At 41.4% G+C, this 23,848-nt stretch overlaps 1 protein-coding gene across 1 annotated transcript in view; it reads left to right on the top strand.

The window, feature by feature from the left end:
- Window positions 1-18,637: 18,637 nt before the first annotated feature.
- Window positions 18,638-23,848, top strand: part of LOC143481336 (basement membrane-specific heparan sulfate proteoglycan core protein-like) — a 36,136-nt gene continuing 30,925 nt past the window's right edge. Inside the window, exon 1 of the mRNA XM_076979316.1 lies at window positions 18,638-18,724. Coding sequence (XP_076835431.1) covers window positions 18,694-18,724 — 31 coding nt within the window. The 5' untranslated portion in view covers window positions 18,638-18,693. The remainder of the gene's footprint in view (window positions 18,725-23,848) is intronic.

Below are 23,848 nucleotides of genomic sequence, written 5' to 3'. Positions count from 1 at the left end.
GGATTAAATAAGTCACTTTTAAATTAAGTTGTGTCTTGGCTGTTTAAAATAAGTTTTTTTTACCTTAAGCACCTTACCCAAGTTATTTGTTTACCTTTTTTTAACCAGTGTTAAAACTGTACACATTAAAATCTGTTCAAAAAGTTGATTTAGCCAAAATTGTTTATTATTTTAGTGCTTATATTTAAAAAAATTGGAGATTAGTTTCATTGTACAAAAAACCCCTGAAATGAATCATGATAAAATTGTAATCGTGATCCTGAAAAAAACAAAATCGTGATATGATATTTTTGCCATATTGCCCACCCCTACTTACTAGGTATACTAAAAACACCCTTCTTATGAAGGTCCATCACAATAGTTGCTGGATGATAGCCACACGATACACTTGAATATGTGTAAGTGAAGTCTGAGAGTGCTTCAAAGCTTAAGTAAGCCTGCAGGATCCTTGGAATTTGCTTGGAAAGATAGATTTTACCAGATGTTTTCTCCAACACTTCAATGGCACTACCCACAGCCTAGTGCAGGGATGTCAAAGTCAAATACACCGAGGGCCAAAAAACCAAATTTGCTACAAGCCGAGGGCCGGACTGGTTCAATGTTTATTAAAACATATTGAAATGATTGCACATAGCCTATTGAACCAAGACCTAACACAGAGTATATTATTTAATGCTTAAATGAATAAAGCAATATTTTTGTATGGATCTGTCAGTAATTTCAAGTGAAAACATTTTTCAACAAGCAAACAGATAAAAACAAACTTCCTTCAAAGAACATGTCCTGTACATTAACCCTGATGAGATCCAGGCGTGGTCTACATTCTTGGGGTCCAGCTGGGTGTGGGGGACCCATTGCAATTTTTGTTAAAATAATCAGCAGATTCAGCCCAATTGCAAGTAAAATAAACAATACATATGTTAAATTAGTTTGCTCTCTTATTTATTTATTAGTTACTTTTTTATTAAAATGTAACACAATAAGGAAATCAATCATAAATCATGCTGGCTGACAGGCTGGTCCTATGGCTAGCTGCTCACGGGCTGGTGCTAACGGAGCTGGCTGCTGCTCATCCTCCTTTTCATTATCAGTATCAGACTCTGATATTTCAGAAATGTGATCCTGAAATTTCCTCTTCTGAATCATCATCAAAATCCTCTGTCTCTTCCAATATCAGCTGTAAGGCAGTCTGAACTGAGAATTGCTTTGCCATCTTTTATAGCATTTTTAGCATTTTTAGCATCATGTCCCCATGATTGGGTGAAACACACACAAACACACACATACACACACACACACACACATACACACACATACATACACAAACATACAGGTCCAGAGAGGAGGGAGGGATAATGAGGGCTGAGAGAAAAGATTCTTCTTTCAGATCTCACCCCTTTGTCTCTATAGAGATTCTTCGTCCACTGTCTGACAATATGCAATCAACCCCTGATGTGACAACCATCAAAAGTGTTGATGGTTGCCCACCCTTGCATGCCAAACACCTCTGTCCTTTGTTTGTATATCCTTTAAAGTCATACAGACGACTATCAACTACCCAACCCAATGTTGATTGCCCACTTTGACTAGCCCAGGGCCCAGTGGACCCTGGACCCTGTATGTAATACAAATGTGAAGGGGGGGGTACGGGGGGGTGGTCATTGAAAATATTTTCTGACTTATGTTGCTCACGGAAAATGAGCCAAGGACCAATGAATCTCAGTTTGAAAAAAAAAAAATTGTAGATTTTTTTTAAGCTGATTTTTTCAAAATGGGTCCCACAGACCCTTGGACCATATAAGGGTTAAATGAATAAAGTAATAAAGGTTTGAAAAGTGCTGGAATTTAGGCTAAAGTACTTGAAAATGCTTGAAATTGTAACTACTTCGTTTCACAACAAATATCTGTCTGACTGAACAGTTCTCTTGTATTACGTTAAGCCTCTTGTAATTCCAGGACGAAACATGAGAGAACGTGAAGTTAAGATTGGGTGTTTTGAAAATAAACGATTAAGTAATGTGAATAAAAAGCCAATTATTTCGAATCATTTCGATGTATAAATATTTAACATAATTAAGTTTATCGTGCTGGGAAATATTGAAATGGACCTTGAAAGTGACGTACAAGTGTTTTAATTCCACCTTATAAAGGTGTATGAGCCCAGCAAACATGACTTTGTTCATTGCGCTGAGGCGCGGCGCGCGCAAAGTTACAAAATTCGAGAGGTGCACGACCTCGCGAATCGACAGCGCGCGAGGCCCTCGCACACGGGCGGAGCCACTGCAATTATGTCATTTTCACCGCGCGGACCCTCGCCGCTTGTGCGCGCTGCAGTTACTTTGCGGGCTACCGTTGCATTGTGGGGAATGTAGTGTTTGTGCGTGCAAAACACCAGCGAGCGGCTGTGGCCTGCGGGCCGGTTCTAATAGTAATTGAATATCATCCAGGGGGCCATAGATAATCAATTCGCGGGCCGGATCTGGCTCGCGGGCCTTGACTTTGACACATGTGGCCTAGTGAGTCTGCCAAGTTGATGTTTTACATTTAAAACCTTTAAAACACATTTTTTTTTAATTAACTGTTAATATGTTGCATACCGTAGGAAATGGCACATGTAAATGGACATAAGGATGTGGTCATCAAAATTATGAATACCATCAGACCATTCCTGGTATCGATATACCATGCCACACCTGTAGCACCATTTGCTGTACATAGAAATTCCTAAGAAAAACAAATGACAGTAAATGTTACATTTATTCATCATTGGTAAAGTATGCCATTTTGCAATTCGTTGCACCCTAAACACAACACTAACATTAAGGCACATTGCCTTAATAAGACAACAAATTTAAGTGGAAGTGAGGGTTGCAACACTCCTTACAGTACATGTAGTGAGTTATAAAAATGTAAATGTGATGATAAACTTGGAACAAAATAAAATAAAACATACCTTGACTGTCAAGATTTTGGCCTTTGTGTCACGGTGGGGAGGCCGGGGGCGCCGCCAGAGGGCGTGTGTCACACTTCGCACTACCTCACAACACACACCCCCGAGCACCAAACCACTCCCTGTAGGAAAAAAGAAACTTAAAGGTGAAGCGAAACTTACTGTTTTCCTGAAAGACTGAGTAGAAGTGAAGAGGCCACAGTCGCCTTGAAAAGAACAGGATGAGCTCCCTCAGTGCAAGATGAAAGGTAAGCAATTTTTAGATAAGCTGGCAGGCAATTACAGAGGAGTAGGTGGGTTTCGAGGGAGAGCAGCGAGGGTGGGGGAGTTATCGAAACCTAGAGAGAAAGAGTATGAAAGGGAGGACATCGCCTAGCACGGGAGACTTTTTGCTCGGACGCTGCTGGATTCCACTTGGTTCAGGTAGACTTCTAGGCAACTAGCACCAGTGCACTGGAGAGTTTGTACCACATATACTTTGGCTATTTTGTACTTGCTTTTATTCTATATAAATTTATCTGAAAATAACTAAGACTTTGCTTGGGTCACTCAGTCAAAACCAATTGGTTCATCGGGGCAGTGTTGGGGCCCATCTGGGTCAGGAGAAAAAATCCCAACAAACTGGTAGCAGAGGATGGTTTTTGACTGGATTAGGACGAGAGAGGAGGTCAATTCGTCCGTGAGGTGAATGAATTAAAACCGCGCGGTCTGTCAAAATGTAAGGAGCCATTCTCTCCTATTGGCTGATGTCACTATATCATAGGCTAAATTAAAGTTCAGTCACTAAATGGTCGAGGCAAAATACTCTCTCTAGTAAAATTTAGTATTAAAATTGTATACGTGTTACAAACTCAATATATAGACAGGAGGATTGCCCTACGACTCAAAGTCGATAGGAGGACGCCCTGTAACTGCAGTAACTTAGTATGATAGGGATTGGTAGCCCGTTGTTTAGGGTACTTTGGAGGACGTGCCCATTTGTTGTTTTACATTGTAGTATATAGCAGGGGTGGCCAACCTTTCAGACACAAAGAGCCAGAAAAAAAAAACTCATTACGACCAGGAGCCACAGGTTATGAATTTAAACAAATATGTGCAAACAAATATCAGTACAACAGCAACCACAACTGATAATGACCATTTCATACCTGTCTTGTAGATAAATTTAGTGAGACTTCTGGCATTCTATGTTTTCCACAATCCTTTTCAAATCTGGTTTGTATTCAGTTGATGCTACTCGAAGCAGTTCTTTCACATGTGTATCAGTAAGAACAGAGCGGTGCTTTGATTTCACATGTTTCAGGGTAGAAAATACTGTTTCACAAACATATGTTGAGCCAAACATTGACAGTAGCTTCAGTGCAGCTTGTTTTACATTGGGATACTTCTCCATAGGAACAATTTTCCAAAAATCCAGGGTTCCTTCACTCAGAACAGACCGGAGTCTGTCATCTCAAAGAGTTCAATCATCTCCATCTGTCACCAGTGGGGGTTTCAAACAATCAGAATCAGCAGCAAAGGGGTTAACAAGGAATGTCATTTGTGGCCTTTTCACTTGTAGCTCATGGAATCTGTCCTCAAAGCTCTGCTGCAGATTTTCAAGTAGAGTTGCATAGTGTGCAGTTCTCCGTTTTAGGACCTCAGCTGCTTGGGCACTTGCATTTGACACAGATGGGAAATGTGTTAGTTCTCCCTTTTTAAGATGAGTTTTAAACAGCTTGAGTTTGTTAACAAATGCAAATACTGACTGCACTAGATCAGGTATCATCTTTAATTTCCCTTGGAGATCAAGGTTCAGTCTGTCCAAGTGGTGCAGCATGTCCACCAGAAAAGCCAGATCTAAAATCCACTGGGGATCAGAGAGCTCAGGATAGTCTTTGTGTTTTTCTTCAAGGAACAACTTGACTTGGTTCAAAAGTCCAAAAAAACGAGATATCACCTTACCTCTCGAAAGCCACCTTACGTTGCAGTGAAGTGGCAAATCACTAGGAAGGTTATCAAGGTCTGCAATGAGATTTCTGAACTGTCTGTGATTAAGGGCATGAGTACGGATAAAGTTGACAATTTCCAGTACGGGTTTCATGACGTGGTCCAAGCTTAGCTTTTTGGACACTAGCTGCTCTTGGTGGATGATGCAGTGAAATGTCCAAAAATCTGGAAAGCAGTCATCAGACTTGCACAGCCCAACAAGACCATTTACAGATCCCATCATGGATGGTGCTCCATCTGTGGCTATGGCTGCGAGTTTTGATAATGGCAAATTTGCCTTTTCAACAACAGTCATCAGGGTCTCTTTCATGTCAATACCACGAGTCCTGTCCTTTAATGGTACAATATCAAGCAGCTCTTCTTTTATTGTACAGTTCTCTGTTACTGACCGTACAAAAACTGCAAATTGTGGCTTGTCTTGTACGTCACAAGACTCATCCAGAGCAATGCTGTAGTACTGGCATTTCTCAAGATCAGAGTATAACTGTGTCTCAATTGCTTTGTTAATGTCTGATATTCTGTGTTGGACTGTATGTCGTGACAACTGGAGCTCTGATACCATTCGTTTCAAATGTTCATTTTGTGGAGACAAGATTGCAATGGCGTCGCGAGGCAGCTTTTTATAAATTCTCCCTCACTGTATGGCTTTTTAGCACGAGCAATATTCCATGCCAGCTGATAGGATGCGAGCGTAACCGTTTCTGGCTGTTTTGTTAATTTCTGAAACAACTGAGTCTGTTTGTCTGACTGGCGTTTTAAAGTGTTCAGCTTGTGCTGGCGCAGTTCAGTACCTTTTGGAAACTCATGGTCCACGTTGGCGTGCAGTGTGGTAAAGTGGCGCTGGAGATTGGAAGCTTTGAAATTGGATAATGACGTTTGGCATATCAAACAGAACGGTTTCCCTTTCCGCTCAATAAAAAAATACAAATCCTCCCACTCTGGTAAGAAGGTTCTGTGTTCATCTTCATATTTACGCTTGGCTTTACATTTCCCGGACGCTGCCATATTTCAGCGGTCAATTAGCGGTCAATTAGCTAGTAGCCTGGCTCCTGGGTCACGCCAGCGCGTTGGGACGTACTACTTGCTGCGGGAGGGGGGGGTGTAGCGTCACCGTGGCAACAGACTTTGGCTTTGTCCAGTCACAAGTCTTGTAGCGCGAATTAAGCAGTGACTCAAATACTCAACTTTTACTACATATGTGCAACAAAAATAAATAAATAAATGTATATAAATATATATTTTAATGACTAATGGAAGAGCCCCATATGAACGGACAAAGAGCCGCATGTGGCTCACGAGCCTCGGGTTGGCCACCCCTGGTATATAGGGTAGGTAGCCCATTGTTCAGAGAACTTTGGAGGGCGCGCCCGTTTGTTGTTTTTCTTGGTCCTAATCGCCCCCAATCTCTCGGTCCCAATCGCCGCATTACTAGCACCTGTCCCTGTTTATGTTGTGCACCTATTTATTTCCGCATGTTGTCCGGTCCAGTGCTGCAAATTGCCCCGCTGGAGCTCATCTCTGGACCTCTTTCCCGTATCGGTGCCAGTGGATTGGACGATACTTAAGTTTGCTACTTTGCAGTTCTTTGTGTTGGCTAATTTTGTTGCCTTTGGTGAATAGAGAATAAAGACCATTCGATGCAAGCCTCACCTTCGTCCGCCTCTGTTCCCCCGTTACACTTTGATGTAGTAAGCACTGAGTCACTTAGAGGAGTATGCTCTGAACATTCCATGCAAAAGGTTTCTGATGGTATGAAGTGCACAGGGAAATTGTTGGCCTTCACCACATCTGGGGGTAGTACTGCAGAGTTTCTTCTTGTGAAAATTGTACTGAACCATCCTTGAAAGATTTTTGCCCTCAGGTGAGTATTGGCTTCCTTTGGCTTGATGAATACTTTCCATGTCAGTGGGAAAATGTTGTTTTGTATCTTCCACACTTCTGGTTCTTGTGAAGAGTGTACAATCTGTTTCAAACAAATGCCACTTGGCAATATTTTTATGTATGCAGGACTGCCTCAATCTTTCACATGGGCAATGCCATGAAATGTTTTTAGAATTGTACGTCTGCTATACAAAGAAATGTATTTTTTGTAGAGAGGTCCACACACTGCACCAAACATGACAAAGGGGCTCCGGCATCATCTGCCTCTTGCCGACGTGCCAAACATTTTTACTTTTTATCCTCCCCTAACCTCGTCTTGCACTATATCCTCTAAAACATCTTCTGTGAGTGATAAAGAATCAAATTTGGATGGTGGACAGTATGTGAGAGACTGAATGTGGTGGCACTCAAATGGACGGAGATTTGATCTCTCTGCAAACTGCAAATGTCCAGCTCACCTTAATTTTTTTGGTCAGGGCCCCATGTCCTTTTAATGACATGTGTTGGTGTTCTGGGCGCTGTAAAAGACTTTGCCACTGCAAGCACACCATTTTTGTAATCAACACAATGAGCATTGAGGTGGTTCTGGGCTGTAATGTCAGTTTTTATTGGAGCATGTTGTCTTTGGATGTGCAGTCGTAGATTCCGTCTATTTATGACTTCCACAGCGACAACACATCACTGAGGTTTTTTTCTCTATCTGGTGGTGGTGCTGGTGGGAGTGGTGGTGCTGGTGTCAGGACTGATGGTTGTGGCAGCTGCGGTGTTGGGGGTGGCAGCTGCGGTGTTGGCGGAAGCACACAGGAAGCAAGACCAGAAGAACTATGTGAAAGTGATGGACAACTGGAGATGGCAACTGGGTCAGACGGATCAGGAGTAGCTGGAGGAGGGGGCGTAGGACACGTATCAGAAGGAGCCACTGAGCAAGCTGTGGGTGACTGAAACGCTTCTGCTATTGTTGTCTTTTTTGCACTTCTGCACAGGGATAAATGTTTTCTGAACTGGTCTTTTCTTATTATTGTCTGACTGCAATAAAAGACAATGAAATTGTGCTGTGGGTCTGCAATTACGGCTGCATTTACAGATGAAGGAACCTGTAAGAAACACCACAGTGAATTATCCTACTAATATTAATATCCTTCACCTCATTTAGCCCATCAATTGACTGTGAGATTTGAGTGCATTTGTCTATTCAACATTTATATTTTATACCCAAAAAAACATCTCTATCTCTCTGTTTACGGAAATGCTCCCAATGTACCGCCATGCTCTACTCCTTGCTCGATGTGGTTTTGTAGATGAATGGTGAATTCGAATTGCTGGTCAGTGTCATAACTGCAGCAGGTGCATTTAAAGACACCATGCTGGCAAACATGTGAAAAGTCAAAAGTGGCCTGAACATTTGTTGGATGTTGTAAAACATAAAACAACAAAACACAATGTGAGCATACAATTATTATTAGGAAACATGTTAATTTTAATCACATGGAAAACAATAATATAATAAATGTTTATCTAGTTATAAAAAGTAAACCACTGATACTCTCACTGATGCTTATTTATTTATAGCACTAAGATTTTTAAACCAGCTACAACCCCTGGCAAAAATTATAGAATCACCGACCTCGGATGATGTTCATTCAGTTGTTTAAGTTTGTAGAAAAAAACAGTTACTTTTTTTAGACCAAGCAGAGGGAATATGGAATATGTAAAAATATGGAATCACTCAGTTCTGAGGAAAAAAATGTGGAATCATCCTGCAAATTTTCATTCCCAAAACTAACACCTCAACTAACACCTAATCAAATTAGATCTGCTCGTTAGTTTGCATCTAAAAAGGAGTGATCACACCTTGGAGCACTTTTGCGCCAAGTGGACTGACATGAATCACGGCTCCAACATAAGAGATTTCCATTGAAAAAAAGGAGAGAATTACCAAACTCTTAACAGAAGGTAAATCATCAGGCAATGTTGCAGAAGATATTGGTTGTCAGCTGTGTCTAAACACAAATACAAATACAAACAACATGAGAAGGTTGTTAAAGGCAAACATACTGGTAGACCAATGAAGACATAAAAGCATCAAGACAGAAAAGTTAAAGCAATATGTCTCAAACAGAAAATGCACAACAAAACAAATGAGGAACGAATGAGAAGAAACTGGAGTCAACGTCTGTGACCGTCTGTGAGAATCCGCCTAAAGGAAATGGGATTTACATACAAAAAAGCTAAACGAAAGCCATCATTAACACCTAAACAGAAAAAAAACAAGGTTACAGTTGGCTAAGGAAAAGCGCTAACGCCAGCTAGCGTCGCCACAGCGGGCGGAAATTATCATAGAGTTAAGCCCGCCCACTAAGAGGGAAGATATGATTGGTCAATTTTACTGTCATTTGAAACTGGTATTGTGCTGAATTATAATTGCCTTGCCCTCTGTAAACGAACAGCGGGCTCACCAATCACCAACATTCTGCGGAGGCATCACAGTGCTGATAGGGGGAGACACAGGCTCACAGGCTTCCACTTAACCCCTCACTTTCCAACACAGATTGAATAGACACGGTTGAATAATTTATTTGCTTATATTTCTGTAATTGTTGATGTTGATTGTCAAACTGTAAGTAGATAAAAAAATGAATAAACCGTCAGGGCCCTCTACGCCCTCTCAGAGGGCCTAAAATATTCTTAAAACATAAATATACGTTCAAAAGTTTGGGGTCACCTAGACCATTTTGTGTTTTCCCTGAAATCTCATACTTTTATTTATCAAATGAGTTGCAAAATGAATAGAAATATAGACAAGGTAGAAATAATGTTTTTTTTTTATTTGAAATAATTTTCTACTTTAAACTTTGCTTTCGTCAAAGAATGCTCCCTTAGCAGCAATTACAGCATTGCAGACCTTTGGCTTTCTAGCTGTTAATTTGCTGAGGTAATCTGGAGAAATTTCACCCCATGCTTCCTGAAGCCGCTCCCACAAGTTTGATTGGGTTGATGGGCATTTTTTTTGTACCATACGGTCAAGCTGTTCCCACAACAGCTCAATGGGGTTGAGATCTGGTGACTGCGCTGGCCACTGCATTACCGATAAAACACCAGCTGCCTGCTTCTTCTCTAAATAGTTTGTGCATAATTTGGAGGTGTCATTGTCCTGTTGCAGGATGAAATTGGCTCCAATCAAGCGCTGTCCACAGGGTATGGCATGGTGTTGCAAAATGGAGTGATAGCCTTCCTTATTCAAAATCCCTTTTACCTTGTACAAATCTCCCACTTTACCAGCACCAAAGCAACCCCAAACCATCACATTACCTCCACCATGTTTGACAGATGGTGTCAGTCATGCAGCATCTTCTTAGTTCTTCTGCGTCTCACAAATGTTTGTCTGTGTGATCCAAACACCTCAAACTTTGATTCGTCTGTCCATAACACTTTTTTTCCCCAATCTTCCTCTGTCCAATGTCTGTGTTCTTTTGCCCATATTAATCTTTTTCTTTTTTTAGCCAGTCTCAGATATGGCTTTTTCTTTGCCACTCTGCCCTGAAGGCCAGCATCCCGGAGTCACCTCTTCACTGTAGACATTGACACTGGCGTTTTGCCAGTGAAGGGAGTTGCCTCTGAAGGGAGTAGTACACACCATTGTAGGAAATCTTCAGTTTCTTGGCAATGTCTTGCATGGAATAGCCTTCATTTCTTAGAACAAGAATAGACTGTCGAATTTCAATTGAAAGTTGTCGTTTTCTGGCCATTTTGTGAGTTTAATCGAACCAACAATTGTAATGCTCCAGATTCTCAACTAGCTTAAAGGAAGGTCAGTATTATAGCTTCTCTAATCAGCAAAACTGTTTTCAGCTGTGCTAACCTACTTGCACAAGGGTTTTCTAAATATCCAATAGCCTCCTTACACAGTTAGCAAACACAATGTACCATTAGAACACTGGAGTGATGGTTGTTGGAAATGGGTCTCCATACATCTATGTAGATATTGCATTAAAAACCAAACGTTTACAGCTAGAATAGTCATTTACCACATTAATAATGTATAGAGTGTATTTTTTGATGCATTTAATGTTAGTTAATTAGGAAAAAAAACTGCTTTTCTTTCAAAAATAAGAACATTTCTAAGTGACCCCAAACTTTTGAACGGTAGTGTATATTTATGTTTTTAGAATATTTTAGGCCCTCTGAGAGGGCGTAGAGGGCCCTGACGGTTCCCCACTGAGTGGCATAGGCCTATTGATTATTCAAAATGGCACTGATTTTTTTTTTTACCTTATTTTAAGTACTTTTTTACTTTGAAAAACTGCCAATAGGTAAAGATATTTTTACATAAATTTATACAAAAACCCTCAGCTACTTGAAATAGAATAATAATCTTGAGCAATTTAACTAGAATTCACTCTCGAGGGACACCTTTTAAGCTTTTAAGTTTAAGGGGGGGGGGGGGGGGGGGGGGGTTGTGACCCTGCCTGTCTCTCATAGGTTTAGTCAGTGGTGGACAGTAACTAAGTAAATGTAATTCGTTACTGTACTTAAGTAACATTTCCATGTATCTGTACTTTACTCAAGTACTTTTATTTGGTAAGACTACTTTTACTTCACTACATTTCAAAGCGAAACTTTTTACTTTTCACTTTGTTACATTTACAGAAACATCTCGTTCCTTTTTCATTTTTAAATCGAAGCTTAATAAAATACCGACAGGTCAAAGTGTGCCGTGTCACAGACTATAACCAATCAGCGCTCAGTAAGAGATTAAGATTTGTACGCTAAATGGCTGAGGATCTGACATGGCTGCAACAGATGTCTTTCCCCAACACCCCTGGCCTTATTTAGCTAAAATGTTTGAATTCCTCGAAAAGAAAAATCATTCGTCTTCCTCCTCTGCATTCCGAAGAACACATTGCGGTCATCATTTATGAACTCGCCGTCAAACTTAACTAAACATTCAATGAAACTAGTGTTCAATGAAACTAGTGACCTCCCTGCTAGATGTCACTTTTATGAGATACACCTTGTCATCTCCAGTGGCGCAGGGGAATTTTCTCAGATAGTATTCAATGTCTTGTAAGTACATGCTGACATCATTAACACTGTTGGGCTTTGGTTCGAAACTAGATCCCTTTCCGAGGGTCCTAGAAGTGGGTAGCCTTCCGGTGACTGGCCTTCTAAAGAGGACCTGAGGCTCGCTAGGCCTGAGTGGGTGGGCCTGCTTGGAGGGTGTGGTAGGTGCCCTGGGATAAAAGCATGCATGGCTGATAGGCCAGCGTGTCTTGTTGGGCTACCTTGGTGGCTGGGCCGAGTAAGGATTTTCTCCCCGGGCCTTCTGTTCGGTTCAGGGTTTAGGATATGATGCTTCTCATTTCTGTAAGTGGAAGAGTTCCTCTCTGGGAGTTCCCTTCGTGAGGGTGGACTCCATGTTTCAGTTTTGGCCTCTGCGAACTCGACCTCTAACAACCTCTAACTGATTTTGTTGCGACACTACCAAATCATATTTGGCCTTTGACAATTCCGACATGAGTTCTTGTCTTTCAAGATCCGTTTCCTCTCAAGTCTGGTTTCTTAGTTTGGTGGCTTCAATGATCTCTCTTCTTAATTGGATGTTTTCTTCTTCTGTTTGGCGGCTTATTTGGATGGCATTACTGAACTTCTTTTGCAATTGGTCTCTCATCATAAGTGGCTTTCAACTGTGTGATGGTCAGGAGGGCTATTTTGCTTATGACCTCGGTAAGCTCTCGACCCTTTAGTTTTTAGTTATGTGTGATGCTATACAGTCAGTCATGAGGTGAGCTAGTCTGGTGGGTTCAGCTTGTTGAGACTCCTCTAAGTAGCCAGGGACTGTCTTTGGTTAGTTCCTGCAAGGTGGCTTCTCCCATGGGGTCGCCTCTCTTTGGGGTGCTTGCCTGACCTGTCTTACTCATAGTGTTTGAGTTAGGCTTTATCTGCTAGGGTTTTGACTTGGGTCAGCTAGATCCGATGGAGTTTGATGGTAGTTATTACAAGATTTTCTAGCTTATGTGGGTAGTGGTCTGACCAGTATGTAAACAACAAAAACAAAAGAAAACAAATATGTGTATGTGATTAATGTGTTTGTGTATTAAGTTCTTTCACTGTAGTGAGCACTAGAGCGGTTGCTCCGAACACCGTCACGCCGCCGTGAACTCCAAGTGAACGGTTTCCTGCTCAGCAAAACTCCAGCAGTGAGTAACTCTAGGTTGGTGGAACTCTAGGTGGAGGACCCGTTACCACAGTTAAAGATCACGCTACTGCATCAGAGCTGAATGCCTGAAGGAGGGGTTACTTGTGCAAGTATATGCCTCTCTCAGATCTGACTAGCAATGGGTGCGATAACACGGACTTGGAGTAAATCCAGAGGTTCACTGTGGGACCTCAGGAGGATATACTCAACACCTCAATTAAGGACCCTTGCTATAGTGTTGAACTGAGATTCAGGTGGGTTCACTGCTCACATTGATTACCCTATTCAGTCTGGGTTAGCGGCAGGTGCAATAACTCTGGCTGGATATTACTCCAGGGTGTTCACCCCCACAGTCAGAGGACTCACACTGGATTACCAAGGACCCACATTTACTGTATCAACTACTGGGTGTCAGAGCCAGGCCGGCTGAATGTGGTGTTCAGGGCTCTTGGGTCACACTCAGAATTGACAAGTTCCAGGTGCAATGGCTCTCACAGATGAGCTTCTCGACAATGGGATCCCCTATAGTATCAGACCAACACCTAAGTGTGGGGCTCAGTGGCAACTACTGTGAACCTCCACAGTGAAAGATATGTGTCAGGCTGGTGATTATTCCCAATTTGGATTATGTGATATTTATTGTTTGGGTTACAGGTTTGTAGTGCAGGTGTAGAAGCTCCTCTCTACACCTGCAGATGTAGCTCCAATCGTTGCCACTAATGACAATAGTTTGTACACCTGAGGCATTGCACTGTCCAACTCCATGTCTTTCAGAAACAGCAAGAAATCACATATCCTAGAGATTGTCTAGGATGGCCATGTACAGATTTCTGTAGCGCTCCTTGGGATCCTGTAGCTGTGACAGACGGCGTTTTCTCATGGGATTAATTTGTGGGTCTGATGTGAGATCTGCTACTTTGGCATAAACATCTTGGAAAGCCCCCTCTGACCTCTTCTTTTTGACAAAAGCAAGAAGAGATTCAATTCTTTTCTTGCAGTACAGAACATCCATAGCTCTCTGCTGGACAATGTCAAACACCACATCAGTCTCAGAGAAGATTTGTTCATATGTGTACAACATGAACACAAACTCAAAATCCTCCAGTTTTATCAGAAGGCCTTTGGCACCGTCTAATGTGTCATCATCCATGGACTTATCGGCAATGATCATCTCAAAAGTTTGCAGGAGGGCATCATAATTGTTTGCCACAGTGCTCACTATCCGTGATGTGGAATTCCATCGAGTAGGAGCATTTCTGGGTAACTTTGAGAAGCCTGCAGACTCAAGAAAAGACATCCTCTGTGGATTTTGAGAAAAATGTGGCAAACCCAGAGAGTGATGCAAAAAATATTCTGCACTCAGATAAGCATTTAGCCCCCTGAGACAGAACCAGATTCAGTCTGTGTGCATAGCAATGCAGAAACATTGCACTGGGGGCTATTGCTTTAACTTTGGCCTGCAAACCATTGAGAGCTGAAGCCATGACAGCAGCCCCATCATAGGTTTGCGCCACAAGTTTTTCCCTGAAATTGTAGCCCTGCATGTTCTCATTCAAGACTTCAAAACAGACTGAGCATCTTTTCCCCCAGAAACATAAAAAAATCTAACAAAGCGCTCCTGAATTTTACCTGTCCTATCCACATAGCGAACAGTGACAGAGAGTTGAGCATGGCAAGCTATATCAGTTGTTTCATCCACCTGCCATGCAAAAAAGGGAGCAGCCTGGATTTCATTCTTGATCTCATTAGAAACAGTGGCTGAAACCAAGTCATTTTGGATTGCATGGGTCATACCAGAAAACAAACTCCCTGTAATTCCCCTTGTTGGATGAATCAGCACTCTCATCATGCCCCCTAAATGACAGCTCCTGATGGCCAAGCAATGAAGTCACATCAATAAGGCGGTTTAAGAAAGCTCTGTTTTGTTTAACTGTTTCATTATGTTTTGCTACTTGAATGCGAGCGCCTTCATTGATTGCATGCTCAACCCTGACTGTGCCCAGGCAACTTAACCTTGCACATGCACTCACATGTTCATTGCTTTTTTCAAGCCTTTTGTATCCCCTGTCAAAGTTGGTCAGATCCCCAAAACCCACTTTTGACCAGACAACACATCTCTGAAATGGTTTCATCAAGAGGCATGGCCAACAGTACATTTTATTTGTTACAGCACTTCCAGTCAGCCAGCTCAATTTGTCATACCAGGACAGCTGAAAATACCTGTTACTTTTCCCCAACTTTTGCACCAAATTAATCCGAGGAGTTGATCTGCCCTGCTGTTTAACTCTAGGTTTTTCTTCGTAAGGAAGACTATCAAATGGCTTCGCCAAAATCCGGTCCACAACATTCAAACTGTCTGCCATTATGTGCAGCTTGCTACCTAGCTAACTTGCTAGCTGGGACTGGCGCGAGGCTAGTGTGAAGTGTGTCCGCCTGTGAGTGCTGAGTGCTCAGCAGCACCCGCTGGACAGAAACTGCGATAGAAGTCAGAAAGAGTGATAGAAGTCAGAAAGAGTGATAGAAGTCAGAAAGAGTGATAGAAGTCAGTCTCCAAACACAAACAGCTACAACAAAAACCACCAGAAATAGAAGCTTGATTTGTCGCTAGTCGTTTTTAACAAAGAAAATGTCACTAAGAGGATTAGGAAAATCTCCGGTTCAACTCAGAACAGAATTTAAAAAAAATAAATTAAAATTAAATGCTCCCGCGGAGGTTTGCACCAAAAGATTGCTGATTCGCTCATTTCGCTGTCAATCAAATCAGCCTCAGACAGATCATCCAATCATCATGTAGAAGCTGAGCGTCCGGGCCAGCCGAGGCCAGCCCACTGCCCTATTAGACACCCAGAGATGCTGAGCGTCCGATGGGCTTCGCTATTGAACTCTGTAGACACTCAGTGTCCACAACGTTTAAAGCACTGTGAAGCTGCGGGACTGAGTGAAGCCACGTCATTATCAGTGATAAGAAGCTGATTCTGAACAAAAGTTGAGCGCGTTGTAGCGCATATTTAGTCAATGACGTACACACAACAGTATATGTTTGATCACTTATTTTTGACATTTTAGGGGAACCTAAGCTTGCCTTGCAGTCTTAGAGCAATTGCCACTGGTATGGTTATACGTGTTTTAAATTATGCTTCAGTAATACTTAGAAAGAAAAAGAATTACAACAAATAAGAAATAACGTATATAAAAAGAAAACATATTTAAAAGACTAGATAAGTGGGAAGTATCTGGTTATATGGGATTTAATGTAAATTCTAATTTAAATTCAAATTCAATTTCGCTGGGTTAATACCATAAAGCAAGACTGTTGAGCTGTCTTTGGTCTATGATTGTGGGGTTGATTAACCTTAGTCAATTTATTACTAATTGGTACAAGTGGATCTAAAACCACAATAACATTAGTAACTCAATATTAATCACTTCGATACAATAGCTTTATATGGTACAGTATAATACACTATATTACTTTAACTAGGTACATAAACAGCATGTGGCATTTCAATCTTCAAAGCAATTTCTGTTTCAACACTTCACTTGTATTAACATTCTTTGTGCAACCACACAATGGAGACACAAGGCTACGTTTCAAAAGGCAAGGGCTAGCTTTCCAAAGCTAACCAGTTTAGCTATTGTTTTCTCCCTACTGGGGAGTGAGGGATGCCAACAGTGACGCATTGTAGAGGCTAACAGGGTCTCCGTGCACTTTTAATCTGCTCTTTGTCTCAAACAGTTGTACTTAAAGCCTCAATGGCGTAAGGAGTAATAAAAAAAACAACAATGTGCGGCTTTCTCACGCGAGGAAGACAAAGAGTTCGCTTTCACAATACAAGAGGCTAGCCTTAGCACAGGGGTCACCAACCTTTTTGAAACTGGAAGCTACTTCTTGGATACCAATTATTGCGGAGGGCTACCAGAGCGGGGGGGTGGAGGTGGCAAAGTTGTTGACCGGGTGGGGGGGATACGAAAGTTGCGTGTGCGAGTGTCAATTGCTAAGCGGGAAGACCGCTAGCAACCGCGGACAATCTATAATAGTAGCAGAAACATAAACGATGCAGCGCTTTGGTGCATGGCGCTATAGTGAGCTATTTTTAAAACAAGCCCGCGGGCGACTCATGACGTGGGTGACCCCTGGTTTATTCAATATTGACGGCAGCCTAACTTTTTGATTGACAGCTAATTGAGCAATAGAACACGAGAGGGAGTGTGTTATCGTGAATATATGTATATGCCGTTACTTGACAATGCGTCCGCGGAGTGATACAGAGAATGAGGTTTGTATATATAATGTTTGGGTTTGTATATATTCTTTGTGTTCCAGGTCTTCTGTGTGGGTCAATGTTTCATTTCATATGTTGATTGTTGAGAGTCTTGCTTCAGGTCGTATATATAAGGTTGGATCTTGTGTGTGCTTCTGTTCTGTTTGTTTTGCTCTACGTCTTGCATGTACTTCGGTTTGTATGTTTGAATCCGTTTTCCTTGTTAAAGTCTGCTGTGTGTACTTCGTTCTAGTTTAAGTGTGTAAGGTGTGATTCAGTGTTATCGTGTCCTTATGTTGTAATCAAGCTGTGTGTTATTCTGAGTGTCTGTGTTTGGTGTAGTAGTCGATGTGTTCAGTGTTTTCTGGTTTAGAGTGTATAGTATGTATTAAGGTCTTCATTTCTGTTTGTTCTGCTTAGGTCTCGTGTTTAGTCCCGGTGTCTTTGTATAGCCTCTCGTCGTATGTTGTGGTTCTTTGTGTATGATCATCTGTCTTGTATACTTCATATAAATCTAGTTATTATGAGTTACCTTGAGTATGTGTCGTGTTCCTATCTGATTAGTCTGTAGTCAGTGTGTTTGTGTTTTGCCATGCCACGCAAGAGTAGAGTTATCCGTGTGGGCGCTTTACGGTTAGCCAGTATGGCTACCTCAAGCAGTCTTGAGTCCCGCTCTCTAGCGCCAGTGCGTCTGCCCCCTGATCATGGTACCACCCCACCGTTACAGGTACTAGACCCAGTGATGTCAGTAACGCGTTACTTAGTTAGTAACACGTTACTTAGTTTCATAATCATTTAAATTATGTAAATTCAACATATAAATGATAAATAATATTAATTTTACTCTCACAATAATAACAAACATTTTGTATTATGTATGTTTTGGTGTTTGGATTCTCTGCTTCCCTGACAAATATGCATGGATTTTACAATGTTTAACACAAAACTAGTCTCTTTTTTGTAATTGATTATCTCCGCCCATCATGAATTACCATGCTACCATGCACCCACATGTGACCCACCTGAGCAGTGGGTTTATGACTTCTATATTTTTTTATATATTCATGAAGAATAATACTAATTCATTATACTATTTAAGCTCATTAAGAAGAATAATAAAAAAAATAATAAAAGTGTGTTTTATTTTTAAATATATATAATAGCAATTTTTTTCCCTTGCTCATACAAGGTATTTCTTAATTGGTTACGCCTCAAATTCAAAATAATATTATGTTGATTATGGTGAAGGGTGACCTCAGTATGTTCTGTCACATCACAGACTGCAGAGTGAATGTAAAACAGGAAGCACTCCCCCTCTTTCATCTCCCTGTCTCACTAACAGTCACTGTTAGAATCCAGGAAATGCTGTTTTTACACAGACAGTTGTTCAGTCAGTCTGTCATTACTGGGACAGTATGGAGCTCAGTCCACTCCCTGTGATTCTCTGTGAGTAAATGCTCTCTTCATGTCTTCAATAGAGTGAGTGGTGCTATATGAAGTTGGTAATATCCAATCTGAGGATGTCCTCACCAATATTTTGCTCTAGCTTCCTGGATTGTGTTGATTCCATTAATTTTACCTGGCTGGCACTAATTAGAACATCCTCTGATCCAGAGTCCAGTGGAACAGTTCTGAAATTGAGGGGAGTATCAGATCTTCAGATCCATGCAGTCAGGTGTCTTCACTGTATCCATGTGTAGGGTATAGGGAAAAGGTTTTGTGTTTGATGTACTGGGCTGGAGAGCAGGAGGATGTTGTAAGGTGCTGTTCATGGATGATGGAGATGACTTGATAATCCAACTCATCTCCAGCTTGTTATATGTTGAAGTTTGGACAGAACCTTGTGGTGTCAGTATAAACACACTGAAGGAACTCTTCTGGGTCAGACTCCTATGTGCACGGTATTCATGTAGACTTCAAATTCTGCTGTGTTCAGATTTGATGGAAAATGCTTCCAGATTTATTTGTAATGTTTAAAGTCCATTTTTTATTTAGTAGCCTCTGTAGAATTGGTATGCTTGAGTTTGTGTTGGTCTTTTACTTTTTTTTACTTGAGCAGGGTTTGTAAATATTTGTTTTCAAACTTCACTTGAACTCACTTTTTATTGTAATAAATATCCATTGGAAAACTCGTAGCAAATACAAAGTGTAAAGGTGTGAGACACAGACAAGATGCTACGATGAGAGAGCATTAGAAATAGGTGGACATCCCAAGTCTGCCAGACTACCAGGAGGCTCCCGCATATTATATTATATACATAGTGGGTCCCTCATGACTGCAAGTCAGATAAAATCCCCTGGAATACAGAACACATGGTGTAGAGCGCACACAAATGTGCACGCAGACGACACAGATTTTCTCCCAATCCCATGCAGGAGGGAGGGAGGGGAGAGAGAGAGAGAGAGAGAGAGAGAGAGAGAGAGAGAGAGAGAGAGAGAGAAAGAAAGAAAGAAAGGCAAAGCCATGCAGGTTTCACATCTATTTATTTCATTTTATCAAGAGTGAAAGCATAAAAAAAGCCCAAGCTGTAAAAAAGTGGCTATGCACAGTATTGTAACAAAAAGTAAAGTTCTGTTATCATCCATATCCTGTGTGCATAGTATCAAATGCAAGCTCGTTAATCAATCCTGCATTACATTGAAACACATTCATCTAGAAACAGATTGTTTGCAATAACAGTGTTTCAGTAAGGCACTTAAAATCTGAGCTTATATGGGAATTTAATACAAAAGATCTGTTGACCAGAGACTGTAAGAAGAGTGATATTTGTTCACTTGGTCATTGTATGTGTATATTACTAAAGTGCATGTTTACCTTAATAATACAAAAATTAAGCAATAGGTGGTTGCTATTAGTAGTAAAACAGATCCACCCTGCATTTTGGGAAACCACTGAGCTATTTCATAAACAGTGGGCAAAGATATGATGACATAAATGTATGTCATAAGGGAAGTAACAGATGTGTAACAGATGGAAAAGAGCTGTGATGACTATTTTCTCACAGCTTGGCTCCCCAATGACAGTTGCAGAATAATAAGCCATATTGGCTTATCTCTGTCCTATTTACAGTGAAATATGAACCACATTCCCTCTCTCTCGCTATTTCAGAATCACTGTGTATATAATAGTATATATTATATTATTATAGTGTATATTAATCACAGAAACACAGGAAGTGTTGAGACACAGTAACCCAGTCAGCCAGTACTGGATAGTATTTGATGCTCTGGTGAGTAAATGTTTTCTTTATGTCTCTTTTATATTTGTATTTAATATGGGAACAGACCAGTTACCAGACTATATCTACACATCACTGTAGCTGATGAAACATAGAACTGATATGGACACTTGGCATGTTAGTACTCTAGAAGATTTTAGTTTTAGCAGTAAGATCAGTGGAGAGATTATTACACTGATCAACCCATGATCTACTTAATCCATGGACTAGTGTTATAGAAGTGAAAAGAGCAGGTTTAGCAGTCTAACATGGAGTCGAGAGGAACCCTGAGAATGCCAAATACCTGCATGAGACTGAGTTACACCATCACAATCAGCAGAGAAACTGGACAGTATATTATTTTATTAGATTTATATTACTGACAGAATTAATTGCACATTGGTAAGTATCGGTCAAGCTTTATTATTTTAGGCTTTTGTTTGTTGGGGGATGTAAATTAATAACTGTCACGCTACAGCCCCTGATCCCTCCCCTTTGGGCGTGTGTTTATGTTGTCTACGTCTAGTCTGCGTCTGTGGATCTTCGTGGGTGTGGTTGTGTCTGAGTGTGTTCATCAGTCTCACCTGTGGCTCGTCTCGTGATCACTCTGGGCTTATGTGGTTTGTCTATTTAATGTGCGTTCGCGCAGTGTACCATGCTCGTCTTTGTCAGAGTCATATACGTACATGTGTGAGTGTTTTACGTGTGCCATCTGCGCTATTTGTGAAAATAAAAGTACGTCAGTGTATGCAAGAGTGGACTCGTGCCTCGTCCTTCTCGCCGCACCGCACGTCACAGAAAGATGAATCGACCAAGTATACCAGGATACACGACCCGCACCAAAAAGCGGAAAAAGCCCAGTAGGCACCACCACGCCTCTTCTCCTGCACATGTCCACGAGAACCCTGTGACCCTCGACGAGATGCGGCAGGATCCTGTGGTTGCATTTGTGCTGCGTCAGGCTCAGGAAACCAAGGAAGAGTCACTGGTGGAGCAGTTGCGCCAAGACGCGCGACGGATTTGGAGAGAGAGAAACCTCGCCTCTGAAAATCGGCTCCTTAGAGCTCTGCACAGTGTAGGGGTTATAGTTATGAGATATAACTATCCTACCTGCTTGCCTACAACCAAGGACGGAAACAGGTGCAGAAGAAGGATTGACGTGCATAAAACTTAAATATCTGACTCCAAATTATAGTTGGTAAGAATCTAAAAGAATTCACTTCTCAAATAGATCTGTCAGGGCTGGCTCGGATTCCACACCATCTACCTCCACTAGGGGCACCCGAGTCAGCCCTAGACTACATCCACGCAATCAGCAATGATCCGTCTCACCTGTTGCCATGGCTTTTTAAGGAAGCTTTTGGAGACGGATCATTGCTGATTCGTTTTGGTTATGCCGGTACGTTCTCAGCCCTTTCTCTTGTCTCATTCTCAAAGGTGTCTCGCCACCTTATTCTTTCTCTCTCCCTCTCTCTTGTTCTTTCACTTATTCGAGTCTCTGTCTCCTGCGCTGCTTTCTAGCCAATCTCAAGTTTTCCTCCTTCTGTTTCTCTTCCTATCCGTTATTCATTTATTTTGGGAAGGTTTTGTTTTGTTGCGGCATTTTTGCCAGTAGCCAGATTCTTCTCCTGGTGTTCTTATTTCGGTTTTACGCGACGAGTTTTTTCCGCGTCCTTTTAGTTGCCTTTATTATTTTTTCCACCCTCTCGCTACGAGTGAGTTTTGCTTTTCATGCGTCAGTCTTCCGCGTTGTTTTTGTTTCCTTTTTCTACCGAGTATCTACGGTTTAGTTTCATTTTGCGCGTTGTTTTTCCGCGTCGTTTTGTGTTGGTGTTTTTGCTACACTGTGTGTGTGTGCATTAACTCCACATTTACTACTCTCGCATATTGTTGTGCCAGACCGAGCCGGCACTTGGGTCCGCCTCTCAAGTATATTCACGCGGTGGTTACGTCACCATACCCGCCGCGTTACAAGATCAGTACAGGTTATAGAATATACCTAACCAACTTTATAAAGTACCTTGCTATAAACAATAGCCTGCTTTGTCAGAGGTTTATCATAAACATGCGTAGCAGATGGGATACTTTAGAGGGAATTGGTATTAGCATTGATTTACCTTTTAACTGATACTAATAATAAGCTCATCTGGCCCAGTATAGCTATAATCAAGGAAGACCGTGGCTACACAATTAACCAGATTTATTCAATAACCAACAAAATATAAAACAATAACAACCATACTAGGGCTGTCGCAATAACCGCAATATTGTAATACCGCGATATTCACCTGCCAACCGCAGGGAATTCCAAGCAACCGTCACACCGCGATGTTCGTGTTTTCTTTTTTTCCACAAGGTTCTTCTTGTTTTACACGTAAGCCACTTCGCTGCGTGTGTGGTGGATGTTAATTACTATTTCAAAACTTTCGTATCCGTTGCTTCTGAGTGGCCTTTTTATGGAAACAATTGCGGCTACTCTGGTCGCAAAACCAAATGTGACTTCGCCAGTTTGGGAGCATTTCGGCTTTCAACCGAATGAAAAGAGAGAGCCGGACAATTTAGACGAGGCAATATGCAAAATCTGTGCGCGAAAGGTTGTTGTGAAACGGGGAAACTAAGAGAGCTCGCGCACATGCCGAGCTCGAGCTACCTGCACGAGCCCTAACGCAGATCCCATCGCCTGGTGGCGCGACAACCAGGTTAGATTTCCTCTGCTTTCTAAAGTGTCCCGCAAGTACATGTGTATTTGTGCAACGACCACACCACCAGAGAGAGTTTTTAGTGCTGCCGGAAACATTGTTACCCCACTTAGATCCTCTCTGAAACCACATAAGGTGAACATGTTGGTTTCCTAGCACGTAACAAGGACATGATAACGCCGAACTAAACCTAGACTTTATTACTAAAGGAAGGGTTTCGTTTTCCTTCTTTTTTTTAAACGAATTCTGATCTCATGTGCTCAAGTTTTTTTGCCTTCTTTGCACAGCGCAGATCAATCGTAGGCTATAAGCTGGACTTTGTTTCCATGAAAGAGTAAAGGAGCGTTCTTATTGCGCGTCATTAGCCTTACGTGCTCTGCATTTAACAATAAGGACTGTTTAATTTGTCCTACAACTGTGTCGGCTTTGTTATGAAAATATAATATTCTTAATAACAACTGCAATAAAAACGTGTTTATAATAGCACTTAAATCAGGATATGTTTGTGAAAACAACAAAAATGGCGATAATACCGCATATCGCGGTGTGGAGCCCTGTTAATTTACCGCAGTGGAAATTCTTACACCGCGACAGCCCTAAACCATACTAGATTAAAGTAACAATAATACCTAATGGAAACAGAGATACCAACC

Source organism: Brachyhypopomus gauderio, chromosome 18 (assembly GCF_052324685.1).
Source record: "Brachyhypopomus gauderio isolate BG-103 chromosome 18, BGAUD_0.2, whole genome shotgun sequence".
In the NCBI taxonomy this organism is placed as follows: domain Eukaryota; kingdom Metazoa; phylum Chordata; class Actinopteri; order Gymnotiformes; family Hypopomidae; genus Brachyhypopomus; species Brachyhypopomus gauderio.
This window is presented reverse-complemented; position numbering and strand designations above follow the sequence as displayed.